This window comes from Oreochromis niloticus, linkage group LG11 (genome assembly GCF_001858045.2).
Source record: "Oreochromis niloticus isolate F11D_XX linkage group LG11, O_niloticus_UMD_NMBU, whole genome shotgun sequence".
In the NCBI taxonomy this organism is placed as follows: domain Eukaryota; kingdom Metazoa; phylum Chordata; class Actinopteri; order Cichliformes; family Cichlidae; genus Oreochromis; species Oreochromis niloticus.
This window is the reverse complement of record NC_031976.2, coordinates 9,338,845-9,359,789: the sequence shown is the minus strand read 5'-3', so window position 1 is coordinate 9,359,789 and position 20,945 is coordinate 9,338,845. Positions and strand designations below refer to the sequence as shown.

Sequence of the window (20,945 nt, the reverse complement as noted above, 5' to 3'; positions counted from 1 at the left end):
ACATTCCGTTTTCATTCATAGCTCCAGAAGAGAAGAGAAGAGAAGAGAAGAGACATAAAGAGGATCCACTGAGTTTGTTCACCTGATCTTAACCCACGTCTGGGAGTTTGAACATGGCAGAGGTTAACATCAGAACTATCACTGAACCACACTTGATTCAGACAAGTTTCCTGTCTCAGTTCTAAGTCAGCTCTCATATTGTGAGCAGAACGCACACATTTTGTCTCTGCTGCTTCAGTCTGGGAGGATAAACTGCTCACACAAAGTTAAAAAAAAATTCTTATCTGAAAAAAATCAACATGAAAAAATGAATTACAAGTAAATTACATTCGGCAGATTTTTTTTCAGCTCTTACAGATCCAGACCATGTAGATTTAAATATGGACAAACTACTTTCCTTTTTTTTTTTTTAATTTCCTCATATGATCTCAAAACAGAAGACTGACAGATGGCTTTAACAAACCCACAACATAGTTCGCTTAGTAAACTCAGCTCCCACTCCCCTTTCCTGTGTGTATTTCTTTCACACGTAAACAGTCCCACACATATATCTCCCGCACACTCTCCTCCTCCTCTTGGCTCATTAATCAACAGCAGATTATCAGGAAAGTGACACTTTGTATTATGAGTTCCGTTGGAAAGTCGATGCAAGTTATCAGGCTCGATTCAAAGTGCAACTAAAGATTATTCAAATTGCAGTAATTTGGGCTGATCTGATGTGGCAAACTTGAATATGTAACTGAATGAACACAATTTCAAGCTCTCTGTGGGTATTCTTATGCAGAGTAATTTGCAATATAGTGATGTATAGTCTAATTTGAGTGAAGGGGTTGATTTATGTTGCTCTCTGAACATGATGGATGCTCCTACACCAGGTCTCTACTGAACACAGCTATCTATCCTAATCTGTACAGTAAAACCACCTTCAAGTGGCTCATTAATCTACATCATTAGTAGCTGATATATTTTTTCTGATTATCGTGTTATCCTCAGTAAAAAAGGAAGGAACCAAACAAGTGCAACCAGACCATAAACATTACTCCTTTGCCCTAAAATGGAACAGCATCTTCCTCCTGCTTGCGCCACTTTAACCACAGAGCATCTCTGCTTCCTCACATCTGGAAGGAAGGGGGAAAAGAATCTTCTCTTTTAATCTTTAAACGCTAAACAAGCATGAACCTCCTTCATTTTCCGTCTAAAAGGCATACACTAATGCGCCTAAATATTTTATCACGGGCGCCTGATAACACTGGGTAACGCAGTGGATAATGAAAAGGTATACACCCAGGGGGAGGGGGGAGGAGGTGTGAGCCGTAGCCTATAGTTCAGTGGATGTGTCTCTAAGATTTTTCCACCGTCTCCTTACCTCTGTACACCAACATGTGTAGAGCTGTATGCAAATAGAAACAGACAAAGCTGGACGCCCAGGTTAGTCTATAATGTGTGCGCGTGTGTATTTGTGTTTACCCCAGTCCAAAATGAACGTGTCATCACTTTCTCTTTCGTTTCGTCCCGTGTGTGATGTTGAAGATAAATTGGGTCCCGCCCTGCCTTTATGCACTACGTCGCACATAAAGTCCAATAAAGAAAAAAAGTCTAATTTAATAAGACAAAACGGAGCAGTAGGCCCTCCGTGTGTGTTCGTGTGTGTGTGAGGTGTGAGTGAGTGTATGCTTGAGCGGTTCAGACGGGTTGTTAATGTTGAGGTGGCATTAGAGTTAATGCAAATTAAAAAGGGCTGGCTGATCCCTTTTGACCCCCCCCGTTCACTGTGTTAATGCGGCCATTTGCTTGGAGGTACTAACCCCCTATAATTCAATTTGTCAAAATGAATGAGAGAACAGACACCCTATAAAGCCCACCCTCCCACAGAAACCTCAACTTCTTCACAAAAATTATATATATATAAAAAAAAAGACCAACACGAGGCAAAAGTTACTTAACCGAAGCACAAACGTCTTCGTCCTCAGAGCTCTTTATTACTTCTTTCATCTGTAAATGAAAGCAAGCAATTATTGCAAGGTGCCGGAATCATATTATTATGTTGGCCCGGGTCCCCTAGATAGTCATCAATCACTCTCAATCGACCTGTCACCGGCAGGCAGAGATCCAGCTGGAGAGGAGAGAGGAAGGAGGAGGGAGGGAGGAGAAGGAGGAGGAGTACATCATCATTAATTTGAGGAGTGACCCCTGGGGCTATCCACATGTCTCAACCCGGGATTCTCCAAGCAGGGCAACGCGCACCGGCACGGTGGCGAGCCAGTTTTGGGGGTTTTTACAGCAGTTTGATGAGTCTTCCTAACAAATACACAAGTGATAGATAGATAGATAGATAGATAGATAGATAGATAGATAGAAATTGCACCGAATGTTAGTATTATAAAATACATTTACTTTGTTAATTAATTAGTTTAATCTTTCACTGCTATCTTTAGTATGAAAATACTCTTCACAAATTAATTTGAAACCAATTAGCTCCCAATGTGATTAGAAGTTGTTCGAAGGAATGATAGGAATGTGCTTCATTAGGCCTAATTCATTTAAGCGGATACAGACGTGTGCATATTTAAGCCATTGATTGGCCTAATTGATTGAGTGCTCTTGCAAATTAATCTCCAGGACATATTCGTGTTCATAAAAGTACTCCGTGCCTTTTACTCTATTAAACATTTCCTATTTCGATCGTGCTTTCAGTTTTTTTTTTTTCTCGTCATCCTGAGAAAGAAAATGCATATTAAAGTTACAGTCTGGTCATTTTTAGAGTGGGAAAATTCTGACGTCACAGTCACCGGCGTTTAAAACAACCTGCCTCTGCTGCTGACGTCTTTTATACTACTTTTTATAGGCAAAAATATGTATCTGACAACAAAGTGATTATTCTTGGCAAAGAAGCTCGTGTTGCCCTAATGCGTTTATTTATTGTTAGTGGAGTTTTAAAAAAGGAAAAGGAGAGGTTTGATTAGGTGGTTTAGTTAATGCAGTTTAAAGTCGTTTGAGTGGGGGCTTTTTACAAATTAAACATGCTACTCTGCTTCGCCCTATAAGCATCCTAGGAGCCTGTGCTTACCAATCAATTGGTACAGTCAAACAGAGCCGCAGCCTGCGTTAGAGTGGAGACCTTCAGTCTCGCTTTATTTCTGGATATTGGGGGACTTCTCTACCATGTCATATCCACAATTTGGATATCCCTATTCGTCTGCTCCACAAGTAAGTTCGTGTAACTACGTTTGTTTATAGGATGTTGCGGTATTCATGTTGCAACGGGTGATCGTCTGATCGATTTAAGCTTCATCCCTTTACGCACTTTAGCCAAGATTCCGTGAGACTTTTAATGTTCTTTCGGGCATCGGAAAGGTATTGCATTGCAACCAGTCGTACCTGTGTAGCTAAACCGAGAAAGAAAGGGGGTGAAAAGAAGGTAACCAGAAACCATCGAGACCCCCGACCTCCTGTTCACTGACTTCTGTAAGGTAATAGCCGCTCTGTAATGTCAACCATATGTTTATCTGCTCTGGAACACACATGGCAACTTGTTCGGCACAAGCCATGTGTGTTTTGCGCTATAACCCAGCAGCTGTTTTATTTTGGCTTTGAGCCATAAAAAATCGTTTGGGCATTACTTTGGGTGTTACCGAGCGATCTCTGGGAAAAGCATGTATCTGTTTGCAAGGCATGGATTTTTATTTTGGATCAAGCCTGTTTGACGGCACATTTTGGACAGTTTTACGCGCATATTATCACGCGAACAGAGTTGTGTCGTTCGACTTTAGATCTGATTAATGGTGTGTTTTAATCGCGAATAGATCTGCCATTTTTAAATAGGTAATCCACCAAAAAGGGGCAGACAATGTAGATCATTTCAAAAGAAGTAAATTGTATATTTTAAAAACGAACTTTTTTTATAACCAAGTTTAATTTCGCGATCTGTGAAAGTGAAACGTGTAGAACTTATTTCATCGAGACAATTTTCAGTTTAAAAAGAAAATACAAGTTTTAAACTAACTTCGCCACCTGTCATTCTGTTTCGGTGCAACATTAAATTAAGCAGCCAATGTTCTAATTAAAAAAAAAAAAAAAAAAACACCCGATGAATTTTCTCTTGATCTCCACCCAGTTCCTGATGACAACTAACTCTCTGACCACTTGCTGCGAGTCCACCGGCAGAACCATAGCCGACTCCGGAGTAGCGGCTTCCGGACAGACACCTGTCTACTGTCCCGTGTATGAGAGCCGGCTGCTGGCCACGGCGAGACACGAGCTGAGCTCAGCCGCTGCGCTGGGAGTGTACGGGAGCCCGTACACCAGCGGTCAAGGCTATGGGAATTACGTTACATATGGCACGGACGCCTCCGCTTTCTACTCACTGGTAAGCCCTTCATCTGATCCCTCTTGGCATTGATTTATGGACCTGCAAGGTTCAGAAGCTGAAGCAGGCACACCTCTCTTCTCTCTCTCATTTTTTTGTGTTCTACGTGTCAAAACATTAGCCTTTAAATGCAGAATATGTATTCTTATATTCAAGACAACCGTTTTAAGGAAATTAAAAATTCACTCCAAAGAATAACGCACTTCGTGTCGGCTTGTTCTGAGGCAGGTTAATTTTAAACGTATGTGATTTCCGTCGTTTTCAGTCTGTTTCATCTTCGCAAAAGTGAATTTGAAGACTCAGCCTGATAAAATTGTCAGAACATGAGTGGACATAACTTCTCAGTGTTTATTTAGTTAATTTTTTGTTATTTTAATTGAATGGAAGAGGAAGACATGCTCATATAAAGTGTAATATTGCTTCTTTCATTTTGGTTTCATATAAAATTCCATGTAGTGGAATCACTGTTGGCAGTAAAGGGGTGGTTGTAATCTTCTCAGAGATTATTTTACCTACAACTGTGAATTCTAATTATTTATTTTGTCTGATTTGTTTTTAAAAAATAATCGGAGTTCCAACTTTTCAGTCTTAAAAAAAAAGTTTGGTCCCTGCAGTTGGTATACAATCATGTTTATATGAACACAAAATATGAGACTGATTTTTTTTCTTCACTTTTAGCAGAACATTGTTGTTTTTGTTTTTGTGATAGTTTGCATTTCTTTTGGAATCATTACCCTTGTGGATGACAACCTAAAAGTACAACCAATGTGCATCTCTTTTAGGTTTTAACTTTCTTCTTGTCAAGTTGATCATTTAAAATGCTGAAATACTTTCCCTTTTTTGTGTGTCACTCTTCTAAAAACTTGCTGTCTTGCTGTATGATTGCAGGGTACATTTGATACTAAAGATGCCACAGCTTCTGCGCATGCGGGAATAACCCAGGCCACAGCTTACTACCCCTATGATCCTACCTTGGGGCAGTATCAGTATGACAGGTAGGTTTCTGTGACAGCTGATTTTTTTTTTTTTGACATGTTAAGAAAGTTCATTATCAATTCAAACAACAGACCACTTGAGGTAGACTCAATATCCTGCTTGAGTATAATGTGGTACAGGCAGAAAAACAGAGGGAAGTCAGTTGCATCAGAAATGATTTTGAACTATGCGCTTTAAGTCTGCTATCCCAAAAAAGTGGAAACTTATCCGAGCTTTCTTAAGCAACAAACACAAGATGTAACTAAAATGCAAGCGAGAGGTAAATATTGAGCTGTAGTTTAGGGTCAGTTTCCTGGCATTAAATCAATCATTCCTGAGGGGTCAAGGCCATTCTCATCACGTCAAGCAACACTGGGTGATCACCTTCATCTCATGACACATTTCTTTTCTGATGGGGTGAATTGCCTCAGAGGACCCATGCCCCTTTCATCAAAACATAAGGCCTGTACACTGCTGTGAAGAGCATGCCTGCCATATTGAAAGGTCTTCCCAATAATCAGCTGACATCCGCAATAAGTCTGTGATGTGGTGAAAAGGTAGCGTGTGAACGTGATTCATATGTGACTGTACATTTACCTTAGAACAGAACCTAGCAGCGGTATCAGAACTGCATTGTGATACCACATACTTGCTTTTATTATTATTGCACAATAGTTGATCACACTCGATATTGTATTGACGGTACTAGATGTCTCAGGCAGACTTTTCAACATGTAGCCCAAAACCTAAGCGACAACTGCTTTTACCAATCACTTTTAATACCGCATAAAGGGCAAAAGATGACATCAGGAATGCTAGAAAGTGCACACACTGCAAAAAGCTAAATAACCTGTGTCACCCAGATGAGCAAGCAGGCCAACAGCAGCACCATAATGTCTGCACTCATCTTTTACCTGAGGGCTCATCATTACACTCAATAAAGCAATTTTACAGTCTATTTTATCTGAGAGGGAACAACACAGGCTAAGGAAAGGTGCAGCACTTGTCTCCTTTTGATTCCCTTTTCAGTGCATGACCTGCTCTAAGCTATACGGAGCAATAAAGGCCTCATAAAAGCCTCCCAAGAGGACTTTTACAGCTCACTGCGGACTGAAAATCAACAGCATGCATTTTAAATGTAGGCTTATGGTTGATATTTGTGGGAGAGGTGAGGGTAGGGAAAGAGCTGTAGCCTGTGCTAAGAATGGTTTTAATAGGTGGCACAACAAAAATGACCAGAGAAAAAGAATGCTTACCATAATTTACACTCTTCGTCTTTACTAATAAGGGGAAATCTTATATTTTTCTAAATGACAGTAATAGCATATTAACTTTGTAAGAGCTTCGCTTTATCTGAGGGGGTTTTAGGGAAGTTGTCAGAGTCTCTGTTGCTTTTGATGCCTTCAGACTTATAAAGCATTTTCTGTGGACTTCACACAACTTTGCAGCTTTCTAAGAAATATTAGCGGGTACGGTATGTAACCTTTGACAGGGTAATAATCTTCTGCTTGCACACAGTTCGCTACAGCTTCTGAATTATATCTCTTAAGTGAAACATGCTTCTGATATTCAGTTTGAAATTTTATTTGCGCTGACGAAGGCAGGAGTGTGACTCCAAGGCTTATAAAACATGATACGCATCAGCTCAGAAAAATTCCAAGAAGCAGATGGTTCTGTCATGGCTTTAAGGAGAGGAACTGCCAGGACAGTGCTTTAGAAATTGTCAAGCAACGAGCATTACTTACTATATTTACTCTCTCATTAGTATTTTGCTTGCCTTCTTCTCATTAACAGATATGGCTCCATGGATGGGGGAACAAGGCGAAAGAATGCTACACGAGAGACGACCAGCACGCTGAAGGCCTGGCTACAGGAGCACAGGAAGAACCCATATCCGACTAAAGGAGAGAAGATCATGCTGGCCATTATCACTAAAATGACCCTGACGCAGGTCTCCACCTGGTTCGCAAATGCTAGAAGGAGGCTCAAGAAGGAGAACAAGATGACATGGCCGCCGAGAAACAAGGGCTCAGAGGAGAAAAGATACGACGATGATGAGGATGGGTCTCAGGAGGAGCAGATAAAAAGCGAGAACAATGACGATGGTTAGTGTCAGAGTGCTTTGCAGGGATAAAGTAAAGCTGTAAAACTCCAAAGCTGAACTCTTTCTAAGGGAAGTTTTTGACTTTTTATATAGTTCACAATAACAAAGATGAGATTTATGTTTTTCATTTAGTTTTTTATAAAGACTAAATAAATAATTTCCCCCTTTACAGCTATAGACAGACACTTAATAAATAGACTTTCCTTAAATTACAAATTGTAGCATACAGCAGCATCTTGAATTCCATACCAGACTCTACAGACAGTCCTATAAAACCTGACCACACTCATATTTTAGTTTACTCTGACATCTCTTACAAAGAAATATATATTTTTAATAGAAGGGTTTTATACTGTAATTATAGATAGACACTACATCCTGATAATAAATAATTTGTTTGACTGAACAGGTTACCAATGATCTGTGCCACATTATAGGCTTAATCACGTTTACTATATGACACCTGAAGCCTGTCAGCAGCAACATTATTTTTGAACTATGCTGCACAGGCCTGCCATCAGACTGGGCCAACACTAAGAACTTACTAATGGAGGAACATGAGACAGGCCTCAGTCAGAGTTAAAAAGAGTCAGATATATAAATAAGTTTAGACTCCTGGAATTTTGATATCAGATTAAGCAGTTAATTGTGATAGAGTTGAATACATTGAAATTAAAACTCTATTTTTTAAGCTTAAGTGAACCTTTATTTTCCCCAAACATTATAATTTGCAGGTGTGAAACATTAATTTACACCTTTGATTGGAAGCCTATTTTCTGTCCTGCTGTATGACACTGACACGCCCCTCGTTTCTTTTCTGTTCTTGTTCTCCAGAGACCAGAAGCCGGCCCGACAAGGACCTCCAGTTGAGCGACTTGGACGATTTCGACACGCTGGAGTCCGAAAGCTCAGAGTGTGAGCTGAAGCACCGATATCACATGAACACACACATGACCACAACGACAACCGACTGCCCAGGCGAACACCTCCTCAAGGACGCGTCTCTGAAACTCTCCATCCCCGTTTCTCTCGGAGAGGAGCAGGACTTGAGCAAGAGTTGTCTAAAAACGAATCAAAACGACGGCTTCCAGTCGGACAGCAGACAGCAGGAAAAGGCGTGCTATAATCAGCAGCAAGGGCACCAGATATTAGACGACAAACCTCGGATCTGGTCTTTGGCGCAGACCGCGACGTCTCTGAACCAAACTGAGTACCCATCCTGTATGCTGAGGTGCCAGCCCCCGCCCTCCTCCCTCACCCCGTCCCCCGCCGCTACCTCACCCGTGACCGGCCTGGACAGGCAGGACTCGCCGGTCACAACCCTGAGAAACTGGGTGGACGGGGTTTTCCACGACCCCTTGTTCAGGCACAGCACTTTGAGCCAAGCCCTGACCAACACCACCGTCTCTTGGACCACGAACACCAAAGGCACAATTCTGGAGGCTGAGAGAAGCACGTCGGCCTTGCAGCAGCATCAAAACTCCTCCAAAGACAGTGCCATGAGTTTTCCAAAAACTATCAATAAACTTTTCTGCTCCTAACAAAACCAAATGATCCTTTATTGCAAAGAGAGTGGAAGACTTTTTGTGACTAAAACTCGGATGGACGAAAAAAGAAAAGAAAAGAGAGAACTATTGCGTGTCTATGATTCCCTTGTTATGTTTTATTCTTTATTAAAACAGTTGTAGCCATAAACTGTTACACTCGAGTTACAGAAGGGAAACATTTCGATTCAACGCACGCACAAAAATGTATAACAAAGTTTACATCTTGGGAGAAAAACAACAACAAAAAAATGTAGGCCTAAGCTTTTTCCTTTTAATTTTTTTCTTTAATATATGCGCATGCTAATGTAATTGAATATTATTTAGGTCTCAGCAGCTGAGTATCACCAATAAAAGAAAAAAAAAGTCTCACTAATGCACTGCTCTCCTTGGGAGTGGATGAGAGCGTTTCAACTTTGTTCACTGAAAAATAAAAACAGTCGGTTTCTGAAGAGCTCTTGTGATGTCGGGTTAATGATGGGAGTTGCTGTCTATGGTGCTGAAACAGGCCGTTCCCCCTCTGCTCTACTTTTGCGTTTGCTTTTATCTAAAACAATGACTTCACCCTTTCCCCGTATTATGGGGCCTGCTGCAAGGCTGAGGGGAGAAAACATTTTTAAAAGCATCCTGCAGTTTAAAACAGCACTCCCATCACTCCTAAACCATAAAATACTCTCACGATCTAACATCTCACACCCTCTTTTTTCCCCAGAAAACACTCACTCTTGTGCAATGACGGGAAGAAAATGAGGCAGCTCATCCCCACAAGACAGAACAATATCAGTATCTAAGATCTGCCTCATTAATTCCCTCTAAACAGGCTGTAATTGGGATGTTCACAGTCATATCTCATGTCGGGCTATTGATTTCCCCTCTCTGCTCTCTGATAATATTATCGAAATATCTCAACATCTTCCATGATGCGGCTGTCAGAAGGGTAAGTTATTCGCCATACGTCCGTTAATGGGTTCAAAACGGAGGCCCCGTGAAATAATTTTGAAGTGAGGAGTTTTCGCCTTGACACTAACCCCTCAATTTTCCTGGAGACGGGGGTGGGGGGTCCGGCAGAAAAACAGCGCGGATGCTGATTCCTCCGCTGAAAAGTGAAAGGGCTTTTACGAAAGAGGCACTCACGTCGTCTGGAAGTGAAAAGGGCAAAGGAACTCGAATTAGTTGTTGTAGATAAAAGGGCAAAAAGAAAGGAGTCAAGGGTACTTGACAGTAATGGCGAAAGTGGAGCTCTCCGGGGACTCTGTCCTGTGAGGAGGGAGTGGGGTGTGGTGGTGGTGTGGAGGGGCTTCGGTGATGAATTTTAATGGGAAAAGCACCAACGATCGAGATCACCCCCGCCCTCCCTGCGCCCCTTTAAAAGAAAGTGCAACGGTGGACAAAAGAAATTTTCTATATAACGCTTGTATTTTTTATTTATTTATTTATTTTCTTTCTTTCTTGGGCCGAAAAAAAACCTTGCCTGCAGCATTTCGAGTAGCAACGTTGACATAACCTCAGAATAAAAATCAAGGAAAGGCATACATGTTGTGAGGGTGCTTATTTTTTACTTGGGAGGGAGGGGAGAAAAAAATGTTTTCCTATTTTACTTGACGTACACCTGTTTAACCTACATACAAAATGGTGCATTTAAATTTTCATGGCCTCTGATAGAAAATTAGCGCATAGTTAAAATCCCCGAAGATGAGATAGCCCCGACATTTAATTAATTTACCATGAAGACAGATTTTATTAGACCTCTGAACCAACTGGCTTTTTATTTGACAGAAAGAGACATGAAGTAAGACAGAAGAGAGAGAGAGAGAGAGAGAGGGGGGGGGGGGGTTGGGGGGTCCTGGGAGAGAGACCAGTGCGCACAGTGCACTCAAAGAGAGAGAGAAAGAGAGTAAGAGAGGGGCCACCTATAACTAAATCATTCAGCCATGGCAAATACGAACGCACAGAGGGAGCGGGATGGTAAATTAACAGGAGCTTTTTACATAGAGACCAAATAAAACTGTAATCAGCGACGCGTTACTTTTCATTAAGCGGCTCTGACAGCAGCATATTCAGCCACTCCGACACAGGAGCAGGGCCCGGGCTGAAATAAACTGCTCTCAACCCGAGAGTCATAAGATAATTCCTTAAGCTCCATTAACAACTCTTAGCCGCAGGAAATGGGCTCCCCCTGAAAACATCTCCAAATCTAAAAAGCTTTATCGACCTGGCAAACCTCAGCTGATGGCTTCTCTTTTTTTTTTCCCCAACCCCCCTCCCCCTCTCTCCTTTCCCTTTTTTTTCAACTTAAGGGACAGAAACGTCCAACTGAGGTAATAGACTTTGACACAACACATTAAATGGGAAATGAGAAAAGGGAGAAGAAAGGGCACTCTTAAACGCCTTTTAAACGTTACCAATTAGAGGTTTAAAACTTGAATAAGATGTAGGCCTTTGGCATATGCCTGGCTGATGGGACATTTAACTGACTGCCTTCTCCACTTGGTAAAAGCAGCACTTAACTGGGCACAGTATGTAGTCCTCCTGTGAGGCGGGCAAGTCAAGGGATAAGCTTTATCTCACTTTATGAGAAAAAAAACGCCCACGAGTCTTGAACAACTGGATAGTTGTAAGATATTGCCCCCCCCCCCCCCCCAAAGCTACAAATGAAAAACAGAACAAAATAAAAGTTGTGGAAGCATCTGTTGTATATTTTATTTTCATTTTTTTACTCATCTTTGTATGATCTTCCTTCCTATATAGCTGAAAGGGGCTTCTTGCTCTGTCCACAGTGCTAGAAGGCCCACAAAAGCTGACAGAAACTCGGAACAATCAGCAGCTGTGGAGTTTCCCCAGAGAGAAAACCAGCCTGGGTCAGGTTAATACCACTGTGACCCTGAGCCATAAATATATTTACACATCATTACACATCAACATACACACTTAAACACACTCTCTCTCTTTCGCTCTCTCTCTGTATCTCACACACACAAGCACACACACGCACATATACACACACAGTCAGTCTCAAAACCTCTGCCACACATGCCTGCATCAGGCTTAATTGAATATTTAATCTATTCATTGACTAACATTAATATGGTGAGAATAGCTTTAATGTGATCAAAGCTTAAATGAAAATGTGAAGCATGACCACACACAAAGGGTAGCGTGGAGAAATGGCACACGTGCACACACACACATACACACACAGAAACAAATATGAGCAGTATGGGCACTTTGCCTTAGCAGCCCTTTTAAGAATCAATGCAATGGCCTTTTATTCCAATTATAATGAAGAATATTAAAGCGGTACTCTCAAAGACACAATAAACAAAACAGCCTGTCGGTGTGTAATCACATGATTCCAAAAAACATATTTTTTATTAGGATTAAATTACATCTAAATGTCAGTTGGTGTGAACGCTTGGCATGGTTGATCTTAGCAAATTAATATATTGATAGAGAACAGAGCTATGCACTGAAGAAGTTTGTTGAGTCAGAGTAGTGCAGAAATTAGTTTGGATCCAGTAGCTCCATGTTTGGTGGTGAATGACAGGACTAAATCCAAGAGTTGTTTGTCTTGTCATCTCTCACTTGCCACAAGGGTGAGGTGCAGAATACCCCCCAACCCCCCAACACACACACACTCCACTGTTTTAGGATCTGAAGTGCCACCTATTATTCTTCCTTCACTGCTTGGAGATATGGTCTGTGTGTGATTGTTTGTGTATTTGTGGCAAGACCCCTACTGCCAAAACGACATGTCCAGGATGTGCCTTTAGGCCCCAGTGACTGCCCTTTATCAGCCCCTTGCTGCCATCACCTCCCTGCAGTCTTTCCACAGGTCAAGAGGTTCTAGCCTGAGGTGCATTGCTTTTCATCATCATCTCTGCTGTCTGTCTGTGACGACACGGGTGAAGTGTCTTTCCCAAATTCATATTCACTACTTTTATGAATGAAAAAATGTTAATTGTGGTATATAATACTCCCTACTTTTCAATGTATTTTAGAATCAATATATATCTCTATATCTACATATAGATATATATATATATATATTTATTTATAAGTATATAAATTGTACAGAGCTGATTTGGAGGTTTACCTGGTTGCATTACCATTCTTAGCAATGGTTGCAGTCGCCCACAGAAAAGTCCAGGGGTGTAATCTCACACTCGTTAAGGTCAGAGGAAAGGTTAAGAGGATCTAATCGTGGGTCACTGCAACACACTTTGACTCTGTCAGACAAGTGAGACTCAGTTAGGCTCGCCACTAGATAACAGATATTTTACATGCAAGCACCTGAGTTCTTGAGGATGAATCACAATTTTTATTTATAACCCGTCATAACCCTAATAGATCTCAGTTTCATGAGATGTCCAATATCTCTATAGTGGAAATCTTGTTCATAAAAGTTGAGCTATTAAGGCAGCTTCTGTAGTTTAATCAAGAAAGAGTCGCCAGTCACCATGAACATGCATGCCTATTTTATATTTTCACTAAGCACAAGTTAAAAAGTAATCAAACTTATATACACATACTTAGGTTGTTTTTTTGTGTCACTGCATTCTCTTATAATTGAAGTAATGATGCAAATGTAATGTATCTATATTTAAGTGTTGCTCTTCTAGTCTTGCTCAAAGCCCCCTAGAATAGAAGTTACATTTTTACAAAATGTTCATGCAGGACTGTATTCTCTAAACTTCAAGCATTTTCTTTGCTTCATATCCACAACCACTTTGATATCACTAATAACCCGACATGCATGTCTCTGGACTGTGGGAGGAAGCTGGAGTGCATAGAGAACATACAAACTTCACACATCACTGCCCCAGCTGAGAACCAGGAATCCTCTTGCTGTGACAATGTTGTGGTAAGCAGTAAGTAGAGCTCTAATATTTAATCGATTTAAATGTAAATATGCTGCAACATCTCAATCATTTTTCATATATAATAGAAGTAGCAGCTTCTGTGAAATTTACCACTCTGGTAAGGTGTAGGTGTAGTTACACACAAAAACAAAAGAAAATGAGCTGGACATTGTTATTTTTTTCATCTACAGTACCACTAAAGCCATGTAGAAGTAATTGCTAAAGGTCAAAAGAGGCTGTGTTTTACCAAGACATTTGTGTTTATCATTCAGGACAGATCAATACAATATTGTTGTTTTAAAGAACAAAAGCCAGGGGAGACTTAACACTGACCTTTGGTTCCATTTTCCATCGTGTTCAGGAGGTCATACAAAACATATAAATGAGGCCCTCAGGTTTCTCTGGAAAGAAAAGTTTCTTTTTTTGTTTTTTTTTTCTTTGTTTTTTAAGTAATGGGCCAGTGTTAGTTGTGGAAAGTGTGGGGTATTTTTATATCCCATTATTTCTCCGCTCTGCTGGGCGGTTGTTGTTGTTGCAGACTGACCAACAGCTACTGCTTATTATCATCACCATGTTTACTACACAGATTGAGGTAACACACAGTAGTTAACTAAATACATTTAGCAAGTCACAATGATGTTCACTCTGAATATATGTTGTTAATTTTCTCAAACAATCCAATCTTGCAGTATAATTTCACTAGTAATGTCTAATGCATTATTATATCTACACCTGCTGCAGTCCAAAGCCATCTTATTGCTTACACATTGTTTAAACGAATGGTGTGTAGACTGCAGCTGAAAATAAGTTAACCAATCCATATCTGTTACAGTATTACTGGTGAACACACATATCTGAACTTTACTTGAATGTCTGGCTACAGTATGGGAACATGCACACCTGACACCTGTATTTAAGTGTTACTATAAGTGCCTCATAAGTCAGACTGGACTGTTGGGAAATATACATTGTTATTATATATTATGGTTAGCAGGGCTGACTTTGAGGATGTCAGCATGGAGTTCATTAGCTGTCAGAGACCTCCGGCTACTGCTTGCCTTATCAGCAATTCCAACTACAAACTTTCATTTGCCCAACCTTACCAATAATTTATGTGCCATAATCATGAGCTTTTCCCAAACAGAAGTAACTTAAGACCAGACTGTGAAGTACTGTTTTGCTGGTCTCTCTCTGTTTGAACATTTCAGAATTGTTTCCTCTTACCACGGCTAACATTTGAAGAGTTTTCTGCTAGAACTACTACTGCACCCAGTATGTAGCGTATACAGTTGTCTGCATGTATTGCAAAAAGAGAGTGTTTTCTGACACTCTGCAGAAGCTGTTGTTTTAAAGAAGAAGAAAGTTAAATGTTCTACAGAAGTTCAAGAAGATTTTTTCAAGGTCTGCCTGTACCTTACCTCAAGGCTAAGGTACAGGCAGGAAAGCATAAACAATTAATCGGCCCATTTACAGAGTAAGATTTCTTCAAATTCTCACTCCATTTGCATCACAAATCTCCAAACAATCCTTTAGTAGCTCCAGCTTTTTCTGTGTGTGAACAATAAGTGTGTACATTAACTGCAGCAACAGTGTTTCACATGCAAACCACCTGCATCCTATCATTCTAGATTTCTGATGTACATGTTGAAGGCAGCATAGGTCTGAGCTGTATGAACACCAGTATGAAGTGTAACTTTGTGGCTATGAATGAAAACCAGTTGTTACTTTTGCACTAGCTGCTTTGAAAAACATTTAAATGTTCAACATTCAAATTCGATGTTTCTTTTTGCTTTTCACTGGAAACTAGGGTTGTATGAAGTACTGTATGTGCTAAATCTCACAATGTGTTTCCAGCACTTAGAGAAAGGCAGGTGGATTCCAAAATAGCTCCTCTAACAAGTCCCGCTGAGAGAGGAAAAGAGACACCTTTGCGGGCCCATTGCTCCTGGGCTACAACATGTAGTGTGACGACTCAGTAACTCCAACAGGTCGACTTTAGACTATTTGGAGAGTTTTGAGAGACAGCCCGGCCAACTGTGAGGATGTGCTCTGACGCGCTACGTGATTCTTTATCTGCCATGCGTCTCAATCAAGTGTAATGTCTGCTTCCTGGCTTCTCCATCTTTACCCTTTGCTCCTTCTTTCCTCTAAGCATTTCTTTTTTTTATGATCTTTCCTCAGGTGGAAGAAGGGTAGATTCATTTTCTATCCAAATTGTGATGAGTCAGCCAAGCGATGTGTTTTCCACCTTCCTCTGAAATAACTGTTTGACTCAACTTACAAGATGTACTTTCTCCTGACAACCCAGAGGGAGAAGAGAGAGACAGTGTCTTTGTTCACAAGCTTGTAACTGCAGTGGACTGGTTGTGACTGTGTCCATAGGCTGCCCAGCTAACTGGGACTTCACAATGGACAAGAGTCCTAGTTTTCCTTTCATTGGAATATTTTGCAAGTATTCCCAATTTCTGTTTTTGTACCCTGTTCTATAAATTTGACAACTGACACTACTGACATCAAAATTTCCTCCGTACCGAGATGCATGGATAACTTTTGAAGATTAATATATATAAATATTTTTAGAGGAATACTGATGACATGAAATCTGTAAATAATATTTGTGAAAGAAAGTAAGTGGAGGATTGGTTCAGTAAGAATTTTGTGTCTGTTATTGGACACAGAAGTACTGGGAGTCTTTGGGTCCTTGTGACTGTTTTAATGTGTACAACACATGGACCTGAATGTGCACATCAGCTGTAAACTTTTTGGACAACCAATCCAAACATTAGTTATTTAAATAGAGCAAAATTTGATAGAGCAATTAGCGCAAAACTAGAGATGGATCAGATTATCTAGGAATGTTTTCTAAATGCCAACATTGAATTTATTTGTCGTGTAATCATTAATTGAATTTATTCATTTTCAAATACTGTTTTTACATTGAAAAAAATGCAAATTTTGTTTGTACAAAAACCTAGTTTTTTAGAGGTAAAGCGGGCGTTGTCTTGCTTCAAACAAATCTGCCACAGCTTCCATAAAGGTAGCAGCAAAGTGCCAACTCTCTCAACTCCAACTCCAAAGCAGTGATGAGTACACTTCTTACAATATGGGGTATTGACTAATAAGAAGTATACTTATCAGTGAATGCTGGTATTTGTTTCCACAAAGTAGGCCTTTATCATCTCAAACTCGTCTCGAGTCAGAGAACTTTTTCTGGCCTCTGAATAAGTGAGCAGTTTTAAAGAAACACAGTGAAGTGAGGAGGTTTTCAGATGGCAGAAGATAAAGTCAGTTTTTCCTTGGGTCTGGTCAAGGGTGTTGAGGTCCGTCCCTGCATAAGCAGTGTGTGGGACTGGTACAGCGGCTGCGGCTGACTGATCTGTCTGCTCATTAAGGCACTGGCGAGCCCATTTGGCCTGGTCCTGTAATGGGAGCCTGTACTGTGTCAGAAACACTTATTTGCTCCACAGCCATCACAGAACATTAACATTCACGACAGCCCATCACATGAGGGCGGGTGAGGGGGGTCAGAAGGGTGTCTGAGAGGGTCTGCTCACTGCCCTAGCCCACTCACTCCCACACACACACACATACGCACAAACACACGCACACATACACGCATCCCGGGTACACACATGCAAACAGACGGCTATACAAAGTAGCTGTACCTTTCAGACCTGCACAAACATGCAAACATGATGCACAATGCACATTACACTCACCTTAATACACTTGAAGTCATGCAATTGCAGCTTATGTTAGCTATTATGTATTAACATATGCATGCATATGCACACACATGCACTAGCACAATTTCATTCTCTTAACACATTTTTTCAAAGATCATACACACACACACTTCAAAAGCCTGCGTTCTCTTACACACTCAAGGAAACATGCAATCAGCCCTCTAAGTAAAGGTCACATTTGCAATGCAGGTGACTCAAGCAGAAGGCAGAAAGTAATTGGCTGACGGGACGGGGAGCGCTAATACCTTGTCTCTGAAAGATTATGTGATGGATGGGAAATGCTTGGCATTGGCGTAATTAGATGTGTTTGGAAGAATCTAGACCAGGCCAAGGTCTCCACTTATGGTAAGTGAAAGTAAAGACGGAGGAAGGGGGACAGTCAAAGAGGAGGGTGGTGTGACTGAGTAACAAGGATCACACGAGGCCTCCGCTAAATTTAGGAGCTCTGGCAAAAAAGAGAGACAGAAATAGATCAAAGAAGAAAGTAATTTAATTTTAAATATTGTTTTACTTCTAAGGTACATAGGACTAATGAACTTGAGTGATACACATACTAGCACAGCTTTGTTACACAGCAGGTTAGGCAGGTGCTTCGGTCAGGTCATTAACATCAGGCAGGTGCTTCGGTCAGGTCATTAACATCATTTATAATACTTTATAACATTAGAAAATAAATGTTACTGTAACAATGCTCTCAACTGTAAATATTATTAAATCTCTGACCCCCCCCCCCCCCCCCCCCCAACGTGGAATTAAAACAGATACTGTACAATGGAGAACTCATATAGAGAAAATCAATTTTACTGTACAAACTGAAGAAAAACAAATATACTGGAATGAGCAAGGAACGCAGAGGAAAGGACACATAAGACAGGAGGAGGGGGAGATGAGTGCAAAGCATTCTAATTGAAGTGGGCCAGCTGTGGTGGGGTGAAACCCTTTAAGACACATGCATTATTTACATAGTGTGTGTGTGTGTGTGTGTGTGTGTGTGTGTGTGTGTGTGTGTGTGTGTGTGAGAGAGAGAGAGAGACAGAGAGACACCCTGTCTGCAATGCACCTCCTTTGGAGAAGGAATATATTCTATCACAAAGCATTCAAGTGGAAACAAAGACTCATCCATTCTCCATATAGAGCGGTCGAAATGGAAATATTGTCATTGACACTGTACTTAACTAGGACTGGGAAGAAAGGAATTACAAGTACTCTGGTATTTTAGCTGTGCATTGCTGAGCTACCGATAGCAGACAGAATGCAGTTAAGTTAACATTAATTCATAATATTGTTAAAAGTAATTAGTGTACCTTACAGAATTTAAGTAAAGAGGCAAGGCCAAGTGCTTTTGTAAATAAAGAAGAGATACTCAGACATATTTTATGTCTGACATGGGCAGGAGAAATTTACTTTACTTACTTTTAACCAGTAACATGCAGCTTAATCAGTGGACATCAACAGTGTTTTTGCACTACGTGCATACTAATGCACACTTGCAGTCAAACAGAAATCAAGTCTTAGGAACTAGGGTCAAAACAGTTGATAGCATTTAAGTATAGTATAGAGAAAACTGTGCGGATATTTTATATTTACTGTTTCAGATTAAAGGGAGAGATCTATGGAGATATGAGATCAAAAAAATACATATATATAAATGTCCACCTTGAAGCTGTCACCTAAGACCTGTCCACAGCCCTGAAGTACCAAAGTAAAAGCTCAAATGTTCCCCTTTCTCTTGTGTTATATTTGATGTTGTATGTAGCCCTCTAGTGTTTATAACTAAACTATGCTGAAATAGAAATAAAAACATAACATATTGACAAAGTGCTCCAGAATTTATGATCTTGTAAGATCCTCTGAAATGCCAAATTACTGTTCATAATTAGAAAATATACATATACTGTTTAAATTCCAAAATTCATGGTTTAATTGTTACTGTTCCAATCCACCTATAATGACATAAACTCAGTAATCAATCATCGCCATTCCTCTCCTCTTCTCTCCCGGCAGGTTATTGCCGCTATGTGCAAATAAGATTAGCAGGTTGTATTTTCTCAGGTCTCTGCATTAAAACAGTAAGCCTGGCTGTGTATATAATTAGAGAGAGATTATGGCAACGCCACTGCCAACAACCATGGCCAACTGACATTTTGTGTGTGCATGTTAGTGGGTCAGTGTGAGCTGGCCACGGTTCTTGTGCAGTGGCCTCCCTATAATCTCTGCGTGTATCCGTATGTGTGTACAGGTCCACAGGTGATGTTTGAAGTGTAACAGAGCCAGGGTACCAAGTAATGAAAATATGCAGTCTCTGAAAAAAATGAATACAATTAACCAATATAGTTTTGTTTGTCATAATTTAACACCTAATAAGAATACAATCACTGATGTAAACACACTTGTAAAAGAAAAATGGCAGATTTCCATGATTAGGAGTGCGTTAATTTGCTTGCCAGTGGTAGCCCTTTGTTACTCCAGACTTTAAACTCAGTCATAGTGTAAACACGCAGCCCTGTGGACTTGGCAGATGTCTGTAGCTAGTATCTATCCTCCTGATGGCCCGAGTGTTTGACTGTGACTACATCGATATCCTGTTTATTCAGTCTGCATAGGAATAATCACTTCAGTAAATGTCTGATATTCTGCAGGATTTGTAGGTTTGTAGGTCAGAAGAGTTTTCCAACACTTTGTTGGTGTGGAATTCTATAGAATATTAACACGCTCACTTTCAAAAACTCTACAAGAAGTTTGCACATGCATACAAAGAACCTGCAAATGATGCAATGGATGTAAAGGGTTCTTCTCTAATCTGTTTGCTTTACTAATGAACTGAACAAAAAGGCTTCTAATCTGATGATGCAAGTCTCTTACTGCAGGATAACAATTTTTTAAATCACATTTACTGACATTCCTATAATAGCAATGCCTCCTACTTTTTTATTTTTAAAAAAGAGTTCAAGTTTAAATAATTTCCTGTTCGACATCACTTCTTTTTCAGCACTAACTGCAGAAATTCAGATACAATGACTTTTACATCACATTATTTTTCCATCTGCTTCCCATCACTCCACGTCGCCTGAAAGTTACTAAATAATAGAAGAATTATGTGTATTTTATTCAGCCATTGTTTACGCACAGTTTCACCTCAATTTTTGCTCAGAGCGCTTTTCTAACCGACTGAAGAATCACAGTGGTGTGCTGCTGCCTGTCCTAATAGACGCCTCACAGCTCGCCAGTCTCTCCTCTTGCAATTAGTTTTCATTGAATACTATTGATTTTTAACCCCTTTCAATTACATACACAAAAGTCAACCACCTAGATGTTTGTAGTCATTAGGAGCTCCTCTTTGTGTCCTCTCCA

At 40.3% G+C, this 20,945-nt stretch overlaps 1 protein-coding gene across 3 annotated transcripts; it reads left to right on the top strand.

Moving 5' to 3' along the window:
- Nucleotides 1-2,606: 2,606 nt before the first annotated feature.
- irx4a (iroquois homeobox 4a) lies at nucleotides 2,607-10,494 on the top strand. 3 transcript variants are annotated; one of them, XM_025911231.1, is made up of 6 exons: nucleotides 2,607-3,207; nucleotides 3,310-3,470; nucleotides 4,115-4,366; nucleotides 5,255-5,361; nucleotides 7,136-7,446; nucleotides 8,280-10,494. In XM_025911231.1, the coding sequence occupies exons 3-6, from the start codon at nucleotides 4,121-4,123 to the stop codon at nucleotides 8,984-8,986; spliced, it is 1,371 nt and encodes a 456-aa protein (XP_025767016.1). In that variant the 5' UTR covers nucleotides 2,607-3,207; nucleotides 3,310-3,470; nucleotides 4,115-4,120; the 3' UTR covers nucleotides 8,987-10,494. The 3 variants fall into 3 exon arrangements, with proteins under 3 accessions (XP_025767016.1, XP_003443702.1, XP_005450604.1); XM_003443654.5 differs by lacking the exon at nucleotides 3,310-3,470; XM_005450547.4 differs by lacking the exons at nucleotides 2,607-3,207; nucleotides 3,310-3,470 and adding an exon at nucleotides 3,486-3,782.
- Nucleotides 10,495-20,945: the final 10,451 nt, after the last annotated feature.

Bases quoted from the DNA above. Each gene is read 5' to 3' on its own strand.
- irx4a (XM_003443654.5), top strand. From the start codon at position 3,163: ATGTCATATCCACAATTTGGATATCCCTATTCGTCTGCTCCACAA. The intron at 4,367-5,254 runs GTAAGCCCTTCA...GTATGATTGCAG, and splicing joins CCTCCGCTTTCTACTCACTG to GGTACATTTGATACTAAAGA. The intron at 5,362-7,135 runs GTAGGTTTCTGT...TCTCATTAACAG, and splicing joins GGGCAGTATCAGTATGACAG to ATATGGCTCCATGGATGGGG.